The 13,012-nt window shown below is 46.6% G+C and overlaps 1 protein-coding gene across 1 annotated transcript in view; it reads left to right on the forward strand.

Moving 5' to 3' along the window:
* The window catches only part of WDFY2 (WD repeat and FYVE domain containing 2), an 86,656-nt gene that overhangs the window by 66,190 nt on the left and 7,454 nt on the right, over positions 1 to 13,012 (forward strand). Inside the window, exons 9-11 of the mRNA XM_069758884.1 lie at positions 4,846 to 4,947; positions 9,749 to 9,879; positions 12,200 to 12,308. Of these exons, the coding sequence (XP_069614985.1) occupies positions 4,846 to 4,947; positions 9,749 to 9,879; positions 12,200 to 12,308 (342 nt within the window). The remainder of the gene's footprint in view (positions 1 to 4,845; positions 4,948 to 9,748; positions 9,880 to 12,199; positions 12,309 to 13,012) is intronic.

Here is a 13,012-nt window from a genome sequence, read left to right on the forward strand (position 1 = left end):
TCAGTGGGCGACTTTTCGGTGAAAAGTTGGACAAGATGTCCAACGCCACCGGGGGTAAGAGTACCTCTCTCCCTCAACTCAAACCTAAACGCACTTACAAGAAGTGTAACCAAACCCGATTCCGATCCTTTCTAAATTCTTCGGGCTGGTCTGTCTCTCACGTCCAGCACAAAATCGTAACCGTTCCCCACGCAGGGACAACTTACGGTCGAGGAAAGGTCGGACAAGACCTGGCAGTCAAAAGCAGGCCAGTCAAAGCCCAAAGGAGGAAAACCTCAGACTTTCTGTTCCTCATGACTCTCGGACTCCGGAAGACATCCCACCCGTAGGCGGCCGACTTTGCTCTTTCAGCAAGTCTGGATGCCTATTATGGAAGACAGGTGGGTCAGGGAGCTAGTGTCTTCCGGATACAAGATAGAGTTCAATTCCAACCCACCAAATCGATTCTTCCTCTCTGTTCCCCCAAAACCGCCAGCCAAGGCTCGTGCCTTACACCATGCGGTTTCCTCACTTCTTCAAGCAGGAGTCATAGTACCGATTCCCGCGGCCGGGCGCTTCCGAGGGTTCTACTCCAATCTATTCGTAGTCCCCAAGAAAGGATGCAGCGTATGGCCCATACTGGACCTAAAACAACTCAACAAATATGTACGGGTTCGTCACTTCCGCTTGGAGTCCCTTTGGTCCATCATTGTGTCCATGGAGAAGGGAGAATATCTCGCCTTCATAGACATACAAGACGCATACCTGCATATACCGATTGCACCTGCCCATCAGAGATTTCTCAGGTTCGCAATCGACCAGGACCACTACCAGTTCGTGGCTCTCCCGTTCGGACTCGCCACAGCTCCCCGAGTGTTTACCAAGGTCATGGCCGCCACCATGGACGTCCTGCACTCCAGAGGCATAGTAGTCGTTCCATACCTGGACGATCTACTCATCAAGGCTCCCACCTTCAAGGACTGCGAGCTCAGCGTCTCAATCACAATCGACACTCTGAGTCGCATGGGCTGGTTAGTCAACCTACAAAGGTCATCAACAACCCCGAGTCAGACCTTCCTGGGAATGCTATTCAACACCTCAAGGGGTCTAGTCCTCTTTCCCAAGGACAAGGCACTGGCTCTCTGCCTAGAAGTTCGCACCCTTCTCCGCAAACCCCCTCAATCTCTCTGGTTTGCCATGAGAGTCCTCGGCAGGATGGGGCACCAATAGAAGCGGTCCCATTTGCCCAATTTCACCTCAGACCTCTCCAACTAGCCATTCTCAAGTCCTGGGACAGGAATCCTTTTTCTCTCGACAGGGAATTCCAGCTAACGTCGTCAACCAGGAGGTCCCTGCATTGGTGGCTCAAGCCAACCTTGCTAGCAAAGGGGAAATCTTTTCTCACAGGTCAATGGAAAGTTCTGACCACCGATGCGAGCCTGATGGGTTGGGGTGCGGTGCACCTACACCACAGGGCAAGTGGTCCCCAGTGGAAGCGACCATGCCCATCAACAGCCTGAAAATTCGTGCCATCCTCCTGGCATTGAGGGCCTTCCATCACTTACTGGCAGCCTCTCACATCAGAATACAATCGGACAATGCCATGGCTGTGGCATATGTGAATCACCAAGGGGGGACCCGCAGTACCCAGGCGATGCGAGAAGTGTCACACATCCTCCACTGGGTGGAGGACACAGGCTCTGTTCTCTCGGCGGTCCATATTCTGGGTGTGGACAACTGGGAGGCAGACTTCCCCAGACGACAAGGAATAGACTTGGGAGAGTGGTCTCTCCATGCCGAAATTTTTTGCCAGATCTGCCATCGCTGGGGGACCCCGGATGTGGACCTAATGGCATCCCACTTCAATGCCAAGGTCTCCAACGTCATGGCCAGAACACACAATCCACGGTCGCTCGGAGCAGACGTTCTGGTTCAGGAAAGGATCCAGTTCCAGCTTCTGTACATTTTTCCACCTCTCCCCCTGATATCCAGAGTGGTGAGGAAGATCAAGCAAGAAGGAGTTCCAACCATCCTAATCGCATCGGTCTGGCCCAGACGTACATGGTACGCCGACATCATACAACTTTCAGCAGACTCCCCCTGGCGCCTCCCCGACTGTCCGGATCTTCTATCACAAGGCCCGTTCTACCAAGAGAACTCAGGGGCTCTCAAATTGACGGCGTGGCCCTTGAAACCTGGGTTCTAACCCAGGCAGAGCTCTCGACGGACGTCATTAGGACCATGATCAGGGCACGGAAGCCAGCCTCTGCCAAGATCTATTACCGTACCTGGAAAGTTCTCTTTATCTGGTGCGAATCTCGCGGCCAGACCCCATTCCCTTATTCCCTCCCCAAACTACCTGGTTTTCTCCAATCGGGTCTGGAGGCCAGGCTGTGCCAGGGCTTGCTTAAGAGCCAGGTGTCTGCCCTCTCAGTGCTTTTTCAAAGGCACATTGCTACCAAGCCGCAAGTAAGGACATTCCTTCAGGGGGTTTTCCCGATTGGTTCCCCCCTACAGACGACCACTAGAAATGTGGGACCTCCATCTGGTCCTGACAGCATTGCAGGAACCACCCTTCGAACCCCTTAAGGAGGTCTCGCTCCGCCTTCTATCCCAGAAGGTGGTGTTTTTCCTGGTGACAATCACCTCGCTACGCAGGGTGTCTGATCTGACAGCACTCTCCTGCAGACAGCCCTTTCTGGTTTTTGACCAGGACTAGGTAGTCCTCCGTACGGTCCCATCCTTCCTTCCGAAGGTTGTGTCCAACTTCCACCTCAATGAGGAAATTTCTCTGCCTTCCCTTTGTCCGGTCCCGGTTCATAGAGTGGAGAAGGCTCTGCATACGCTTGACCTTGTCAGGGCATTGCGTATATATGTCTAGAACTGCGTACTTCCGGAGGTCTGATTCTCTTTTCCTTCTTCCGGAAGGCGGCAGCAAGGGTCTGCCAGCTTCCAAAGCTGTCCTTGTCAGGTGGATCAAATCCACCATACAAGAGGCCTACCGCCTTAAGAATTCTCCTCTTCCAGCCGGTATTACGGTATATACTACACGGGCGGTATGGGCCTCCTGGGCCTTTCGGCACCAGGCTTTGGCACAAGTGTGTAAGGCAGCCACTTGGAGTAGCCTACACACGTTTACTAAACACTACAGAGTTCATACCCAGTCCTCAGCGGACGCAAGCCTGGGTAGACGAGTTCTGCAGGCGGCGGTGCCCCAAGTTTAGGGGCCTGTCTGCACAATATTCGTCCATAGCTTCCCACCCAGGGACTGCTTAGGGACATCCCATGGTCCTGTGTCCCTCTTTGAGGCGACAGAGTAAAGGAGATTTTTGTGTACTCACCGTAAAATCTTTCTCTTAGCCTCTAATTGGGGGACACAGCTCCCACCCTGTTGCCCTTTCCGGGCCGTCGTTACTGTTCTCATATTGTTTTCTAGAGCTCGTACATAGCTGCCTTCTTATAGGCATGGTTATGTTATTCATGTTACGTTCCTCCTAATGCTTTTGCACAAAACTGGAGAAGGCTGACGCCGTCCAGGGGTGTATACTGCAGAGGAGGAGCCATGGTTAATCATTTTCAGATTATGCATAGTATCGCCTCCTAGTGGACAGCAGCATAACACCCATCGTCCTGTGTCCCCCAATTAGAGGCTAAGAGAAAGATTTTACGGTGAATACACAAAAATCTCCTTTGTATGTAATTTTTTTTTTAATGTCTTCGCGCTTTTACACAATAAAAATGTTTAGTGATGTAAAAATGATTATTTTTTTCTATATAGTTTTTCCTCTGATGGAGCTGTATGACTGCTTGTTTTTTCTTTTGCGAGACAATATGATCTCAGTGATGCCATTTTTATGTACATTCAACTTTTTTTTATAGCATTCTATTCCACTTTTTTCCAGCGTTATGTTGAAAAAGCATAGTTTGCCACTTTTTTTGTTTTTTTACCCAACGTTTACTGAAGGGGTTAACTAGTGACACTTTTATAGATCGGGTCGTTTCAGTATGAAAAATGTGTAGTTGTGTGTTTGTTTTTTTTATATATATATATATATATATATATATATATATATATATATATATATATATATATATATATATATATATATATATAAAAATGTATATTTAGTGTAAAAATAAATACAATAAAATTAAAAAAATGTGTATATATCTTTTTAGTTTTTTCTTTTTTAATCTTTATAGCATAGCTTAGTGCCTTTAGGGGACTTTAACTCTTTCCACATTGATTACCAGTATAATGCATTGCAATGCATTATACCTGTATAGAAGCTTCTTAGACCATGCTTTGACCATGGCCTAAGGAGCTTTCCGTAGCTTGGTGATTTGGGGGTCATCATGACGATGATCGGGCCCCTGTGATGACCTGGTGTTGGTAAATATGGCTGCCTTTTGTTTCTGTGATGTTTTTGATTACGTCCTTTTTGGGAAGTTGTTTTTAGAATAGACAAAAAGTAATGTGCAAAAAGTCCACGTTGATGGTGCTCCTGAATCCTTATGTGCACTGGACACTATATTGTACTGTGGCCTTCTCCGTTCTCCATTCTGGGGTGAATGTCTGAAAGCTACAATTGCAGGACAAATGCACCTCACAGAGGTATAATGTGAAATGTAACTCCCCTGTGACCTCGGTGATCAGGCAGGAAGTAGCTAGCTTCTCCTTTTACTTGCGATTTGATGAAATTGGTCGAACTGGCCTTGTAAGACACATCTGCATAAAACTAAGAGATTACAAGAAACCATTGAATCTTCCCATGAGACTTAATAACCTCTTACTAAATTAAGCCGGCACTCCATGGTAGACCTGTGTTGTCTGAGACTGTCCATCCTGTTTGGTCTCTTCTGCAGACTCCGGAATGGTTGGACAGTGACTCTTGTCAGAAGTGTGACCAGCCTTTCTTCTGGAACTTCAAACAGATGTGGGACAGCAAGAAGATCGGTCTCCGACAGGTGCGTGTAACCTCTTATGGCTGCTTCTAAGTGAAGCTAAAGATCAGCCGCAAGTATGAGATCGGGAGCTGTCCTTTCGATGTAATATTATATATTATAATGGGGGTACGGGCTCACACAGAAGACGCATCGAGGACTGCTGAAAATGAGCTTAAATCTGAAACTCTTCTCTAATGGGATTTTTCTGTTTCTGAGCACTCCGATTAAGCTGACCTTGCAAATTAAATTAATGTTGGCTGAAAATGTTGAGTTTGGGGGCGGAATGGCTGACCATCTGCTGTGTAGAGGAGTCTCCAATAATGTCAAGGAAGAGAAGGATTCGGTTTCTACATGAACCTTGGTGGCAGATTATACCCTTCTCCCCATATAAAACACAAAGTAGGGTGTGCATGTGAAAGAAGTTTATACTACAGTGTTGCGTCATAGAATATTAGATCTGTGGGTGTGCGACAATCAGCTCCTTCGCCGATTTTAGTAGATTTCAGTCCCCATTTGTGGCTGGATGTAAGCCATGTCCTGAGCAGAACAGCACGGCCGTCACACTGCACATCAACTCCTATACATGTACACCGAGCCACTGCTGGAGCTGGTGAGGGAGCCGGATGTTGGCCCCCACTGATCTGATGTTCATGACCTGTCCTGTGGATAGCTCATCAGTATCCTTGTAATGGAAAATCCATTTAAAGGGATGGCTTGGCCAAATATGAGACTAGTGTGTAATGTGCATATTCAACTTTAGAAGTCTGTTTTGCGTCTGACGTCCATTGTGACAGCTTATAGCTTTTGATTTCACTACTTAAACGGGTGTTACCATCTCCAAGATCATATGCCAATATGTAGTAGGTGTAATAATATTAGCAAATACCTCCAATTAGAAATGTAGTATAGTTGTTCTGATTCGCTATGTCTTTCCTCATGCGCAGGTATTGCAGGACCTTGTGTATCCATGGTTACTTCCACTCAAATGACAGCTAGTTTCTAGTGGTCGTAACCATGATTACCTAAGGACCTGCAATGCCTGCACATGAGGAAAGAGACATGGCAAATCAGAAGAACTATACTACATTTCTAATGGGAGGTATTTGCTCATATTATTATTACATCTACTACATATTGGGATAGGATCTTGGACATGGGCTTACCCCTTCAACTCTGAAGCCAACACAACTTGTACCCATGTGTAATATGAAGTGTCTTTACAACCTCTTCTGTTAATCACATGCATTGCTGACTCTCTAATTAGTGTGTGACCAGAAGGAAATTGTTGTGCACGTTCATAGTGTATAATGGATCTTATTACATAACTAGAGGTACACGTTAATACAGATTGTCTCGGATGTATACAAAGATCCATCCAAGGTTTAGAGCTGGTAACATTGATGACCCCACTGACCATCTGCACAGTGCGGTCTGTTCACATCTGTGCATGTGGGGAAGTGCTCAAAGGAGAGGGAACCACTGGAATCTGTGACTGGCAATGTCAAGCGTATAAACGTACAAGCTCTGAAGAACGTGGCAGCTTTGTATCCCCTCGCACTGTACAGTAGATGGTCTTTTGCTGTGATGCCGGCTGCATGTTAATTCATAGGTCCAGGTTATAAACAGGAGAACACAGCAGCACAGATGTGTGCGATCAATGACATCCGGCCCGCACTACATAGATACTTACACAATGCAGGTACTTGGCTCTCATGAATTGGACAGTTTGTGCGCCACCAGCCACGAAAAGGCGTTCTTATAACCTGTCCCCCCTTAGCCCGGGGAGAGGAAGACTGATAAGTAAGGCAGTATTCACACATCTGTGTTACCATCTGGTACAAATTAACTTATTGTTTTTTCTCAAGTGTCATTCAGGTTGGATCATGTTTTCTTTTTTTTTTTTTCATATTTTTTTTTTTACCCTACAGCAGGGTATCCATGGTCTCCTAACAATATATCAATTACAAAGTGATCAGACTCTGACGCACAGAAGACATACCGTACATTGTACTTCAGAGGCTCCTCTGGTTTACACTGATCCCCATAGACTTGGCCAAGTCTGATCCGCAAAATGGGTGAGAATAGGGCGTTCTGAGCCTCGCCAATCTGAGACACTGATCCAGGTTTACAGTAGTACTGATGAGTGTAGGGCTCCATAGAGCTCCGTGGTCGGAGTCCTGTCTGAGAAGCACAAACAGGTCACACGGATTCAGACTAACTTCTGGATGACTGCAGCGCTATCCAGGACTCCTGTATACACCTTGGTAATGTCACGGGTGATGTATACAGTGGCACACATTAAAGCCTTCTCTCAGGGTATATTTTGGGAACACTCTTTGTGTACCTCAGACAGAAGGAAAAAAAAATGAAGCGTGAAGAGGACCTTTTCTGTAGAGAAACTAAGAATCGGACCGTGATGGTTGTCCTCTCCCACTGCGATGGCATCCATATTCACACCCCATGATATGCAGTTTGCAGTCTGATCCAAGTTTCAGATTCTTCTATTGTGAGAGTGTCCAGTAATTCAGCCATTATGTGAAATCTGTGTGTCCGGTCTTCACTTCTATCCACCACTTATTTTCTCTTCACATGCTTTCCTCCTTTTCAATAGCCTCTGCCTTCTCTGATTCTGTACATGCATTCTCCTCTCTCCGAAGACTTAAGGCCCCGTCACACATAGCGACGCTAAAGCGATCCCGACAACGATACGACCTGTCAGGGATCGTTGCTGTGTCGCTATGTGGTCGCTGGTGAGATGTCAAACTGTGAGATCTCCCCAACGACGCAGCAGCGATGCGGCGACCTGTAGCGACCTGTACAACGATGTCACATGGCAGCTATTTCATGACGATTAACAGACCTCAATGAGGGACATCCTGTCATGAGGTCGTTGTTAAGGTGTCAAACACAGCGATGTGTCCTACCCAGCGGGACCTCAACGATCAAAAAAAGGTCCAGACCATTCCGACACGATCAGCGATCTCACAGCAGGGGCCTGGTCGCTGCTACGTGTCACACATAGCGAGATCGCTACTGAGGTCGCTGTTGCGTCACAAAACTTGTGACTCAGCAGCGATCTCGCTTTGTGTGACGGGGGCTTTATCCCTGCAGCTATCTCTAAGGCCTCTTTCACACTAGTCACACTGATTGCAGCACGAGCAGGGCAGAATGATGAGATCGGTGCCGGGGAACAGCTCTAACAGTACTGCAGCTTCCCAGGCACCGGTACGTGTGGTACTGATGCGGCACACAGTTGCCATACGTATGTCACACATGTACACACGGACACTGATATATCTGGTACTGTTTTTCCAGTACTGGAAATATCAAGACGTATGAAAGAGGCTTAACACTGAGAGAACAATATACAATGCTTGTTCTTGCCAGAGCCATGTCATGGCCACGGCTCTCCAAGGAGGGAGCAAGATGGTGAATATGACACTGTATTGATGCTTATGTAGCGTTCTACGTAGTAGTGAAATCAACAAGAGCACAACTCCTGATAATCATGTTTCTGCCTATGGGTAAAAAAAAAAAAAAAGGTAGAGAATATGTTTTTTTTTTTTATTTTTTTTTTTTACACATGAAGCGTTCTGGAGATTTCCCATCTCTTCCCTTTATTCTTTTGGACCTCCTGAGCATGTTGACAACGATAAATATCTTTGGTTGAAATGCGCCTTTATTCATCATCTGTCCATTTAGATTCTAAAAGTTATATTGGTGAAGATCCAACTTCTGGGACGCCATTCCTAAGGCTAGATTCACACATCAGGTTTTTTGCATCAGGCACAATCCGGCGAATGTTGTAAAAAAATGGATCCGGCGCAGATTGTGAAAAACTGATGCGACGGATCCATTTTTTCGACGGATCCAACTAGCATATCCAGATAATTGGATAAAAAAAAAAATTGGAGCATGCTCAGTTTAAAAAACCGGAATCCGTCATTTTCCGGAAACGGCACCTTCCGGCTCCCATAGGCTTCCATTCTAGCAAACAGGCGGAAGCGCTAGATCCGGTGCTTCCGGCTTTTTCGCCAGAAAAAAAAAATGTTGCTATGGGCGTTTTTTCCAGAAACTGGAAACTGCAGATTTGCCAGATCCAGCGAAAACCGGACGAAACGCAAGGTCATCCGGCACTAATACAAGTCTATGGGAAAAAAACTGGATCCGGCGGCAACATTCGCCGGATCCGTTTTTTGGAAAATTAGCCGGATTTAGCCTGACGGCTAAAACCTGATGTGTGAAAGTAGCCTAACAATGGACAACCCAGTCCCTTGTTCCTCCAGCTTTACAACCCCAGCCAAAAAAAAGTTTGAATGGTGGTGGGGGTCAAAAAGGAAATGGTTTACTGGGACTGAGTGAACTGGGATGAGCTGCCGTCCCAGACACGGCCTTAGACCACGTTCACATTCAGTATTTGTTCTCCTGGTTTTGGCTTACAAACACTGATGTAAAATACTGACCGTGTGAACGTGGCCATAAGATGAGTGATGTCTCCTTATTTTCACATCTCCTAACCCTCCTTAGGAGTTACAGCCTTTTTGTAGCATTACTGATGATGCTGTAGTAATTAGTAAGAAGCCTTCGAGGGACCGCTGCAGTCCACAGAACTGCATGAAACGCCATGTATTTCTGGACTGCAGCAGTTACTTGATGGTTAAAATCAAGCGGTAGCGCAACAAAATGTCTGTTTAGTAGTAGCCTAAATATACAGCAGAGTACTGAGATGATGAAACTTGGGCTCTCACTGGGCAAGAAGACCACTGCTCCTCTGCGACTACTGATATGTCAGGTTTATAAAGCTCCTCTTCTGTTATTTCAGCATCACTGCAGAAAATGTGGAAAAGCTGTATGCGGAAAATGCAGCTCCAAGAGGTCCACGATTCCCCTCATGGGCTTTGAGTTTGATGTACGTGTGTGTGATGGCTGTTACGAGTCCATCACCGATGAACAGTGAGTGCACACACAAATATTTCTGAATGTAGAATAAAACGTTACAAAGAAAAGCACATTTCTATATTACCTTTCAATTTTATCTTGTATGTGTATATAAATTATATATTTATGGAGTATACAGAAAGTTTCAATATTAAAATCACAAGGTGCCTCACAGCAAAGTACATACAATAAGCCCCGTCAAAACCTATACAGCGGCGCGTTAAAAAAGGAAAAAAAAAGGGACAAATGAGAATTAACCCGTCCAACTGTAACATCCCACATACACATCTGTGAGTCGTTGTGTATGAACAGTGTGAAGTCTTCATGAAAATAGATGTAGTACCTTGCTGTTAATAGCTGCTGCTGTAAATGTAGGTCAGGTCCCATGTCCCTCCACCCCGACGCATGTTTCACCTGCTTCCTCAGGGGGCATGTCGGGGAGAGGGATTGCGCGTTTCACCTGCTTCCTCAGTGGGCATGTCAGTGAGAGGGATTGCGCGTTTCACCTGCTTCCTCAGGGGGCATGTCGGGGAGTGGGATTGCACGTTTCACCTGCTTCCTCGGGGGCATGTCGGGGAACGGGACTGCACGTTTCACCTCCTTCCTCAAGGGGCATGTCGGGGAGGGGGATTGCACGTTTCACCTGCTTCCTCAGGGGGCATGTCGGGGAGGGGGATTGCACATTTCACCTGCTTCCTCGGGGGCATGTCGGGGAGGGGGATTGCACGTTTCACCTGCTTCCTCAGGGGGCATGTCGGGGAGTGGGATTGCATGTTTCACCTGCTTCCTCGGGGGCATGTCGGGGAGGGGGATTGCACATTTCACCTGCTTCCTCAGGGGGCATGTCGGAGAGAGGGATTGCGTGTTTCACCTGCTTCCTCAGGGGGCATGTCGGGGAGGGGGATTGCACGTTTCACCTGCTTCCTCGGGGGCATGTCGGGCAGGGGGATTGCACATTTCACCTGCTTCCTCGGGGGCATGTCGGGGAGGGGGATTGCGCGTTTCACCTGCTTCCTCAGGGGCATGTCGGGGAGGGGGATTGCACGTTTCACCTGCTTCCTCAGGGGGCATGTTGGGGAGGAGAACATTTGTATAGGTAAATACTAGCGGCCATCCAATAAAACAAGTTAAGACACGTCATGTGATGTGGAGGCAACAGTGATCGAATCAATGAAAGGTGCGAAATAAATGTATGGCACATGACGCTTCTATATCACCCCAGACTGGAAAGTGTGGTTTCCAGTTTCGGTCACTGGGACGCAATCCCGCAGCACTATCCCTAAGTATGAGTGCTATGAACTCAGAAGACAGTGGGCAAAGCAGACAGCGCATGCGCATCACAAGGTGCACTAGTATAGGACAAAATAGGATATTTAGAGGGCTAGCATCAATATGCTGCCGTGTATGTATGTATACACCTTAATAAAATCTACATTGTTGCCTCTACATCACATGTTCTAACTTTGTTTTATTGGATGACCCCTCCCCGACATGCCCCCAGAGGAAGCAGGTGAAACACGTCGATGTGGAGGGTCATGAGATCTGACCTACATTTACAGCAGCAGCTATTAACAGCCATATACTACATCTATTTTCATGATTATCATGATGACTTCACGCTGTTTATACCCAATGACTCACTAGTTACACAGATGTGTATATGGGATGTAACAGTTGGACTGGTGAATTCTCATTTGTCCCTTTTTTTTTTTTTTTTTTTCTTCTTCCCTCTTGTTTCCTTATTAACGCGCCGCTGTATGTTTTGTCGGGGCTTATTGAATGTCCTTTGCTGTGAGGCACCTTGTGGTTTTAATACTGTAACTTTTCGTATACTCCATAAAAGGGGTCTTCATTAGTGATGAGTGAATATACTCGTTACTCCAGATTTCTGGAGAACGCTCGGGGGTCCTCCGAGTATTTTTTTAGTGCTCGGAGATTTAGTTTTTCTTACCGCAGCTGAATGATTTACATCTGTTAGCCAGCTTGATTACATGTGGGGATTCCCTAGCAACCAGGCAACCCCCACATGTACTTATCCTGGCTAACAGATGTAAATCATTCAGCTGCGGTAAGAAAAACTAAGTCTCCGAGCACTGAAAAGTACTCGGAGGTCACCCAGCGTGCTCGAGAAATCTCGAGTAACGAGTATATTCGCTCATCACTAGTCTTCATCTCCTCACTTCTCTCTGTCCTAGGTCATGGCTACCAGTTTTATCTAGGCATTTGTTGGTATTGCTGTTTGGGGAAAAAAAAAAAGCCAGAAGAATGAAACCTCTGCTCACGCTTTCCTGTTTGTCACATGTGCTTTTAGCTTTTTTTTTTTTTCTCTTCTCAGACGTGCACCGACTGCGACTTTCCATAATAGTAAGCACAATATAGTCCATGTACATTTTGACCCCACGAGAGTCTGGTTGTTGACTTCAGGAACAGACAAGGTCATTAAGGTTAGTAATGAGGCCGGATTATGGCGACTGTTTACACAGGCTCACACACGTAGCATACCTGCGTGTTGTCTGGGCCCCGGTTCAGGCTTTGCATGTAAGGCAGTGTTAAGGTCTGTTCACACTAGCACGTTGGCTTTGTGCATACTGCAGCCATGATCGCTATTTCAATTGAATCTTGACTGATCACTTTGGCTTATAATGGGAGCATTGGGGTTCTGATATTTGTGACCGGAACGTTGGCACTGCAGACTGGACTATTCTGGATGTCAAATATATCAAAATATATTATGAAAACCCATTAATGCTAATGTGAACAGATCCTGATGTAAGTAGCATTATCAAGAGCTGGTTTGCTGCTTGTCACTTCCGTAGCCATGCTGGAGCAATTCAGATGTATTAGTAAGTGGCAGTATTGGGCAAGGTCCATCTGTTTGACCATGCCATGTGGATGCGTTGGCTGTGACCATGCCACGTGGATGCAGATGTGACCATGCCACGTGGATGCAATAGATGTGACCATGCCACATGCATGCATTAGTGGTGACCATGCCACGTGGATGCATTAGTGGTGACCATGCCACGTGGGTGCGTTAGTGGTGACCATGCCACATGCATGCGTTAGTGGTGACCATGCCACATGGATGCAGTAGATGTGACCATGCCACGTGGATGCAGTAGATGTGACCATGCCACGTGGATGCAGT

Source organism: Ranitomeya imitator, chromosome 3, assembly GCF_032444005.1.
Source record: "Ranitomeya imitator isolate aRanImi1 chromosome 3, aRanImi1.pri, whole genome shotgun sequence".
NCBI lineage: Eukaryota > Metazoa > Chordata > Amphibia > Anura > Dendrobatidae > Ranitomeya > Ranitomeya imitator.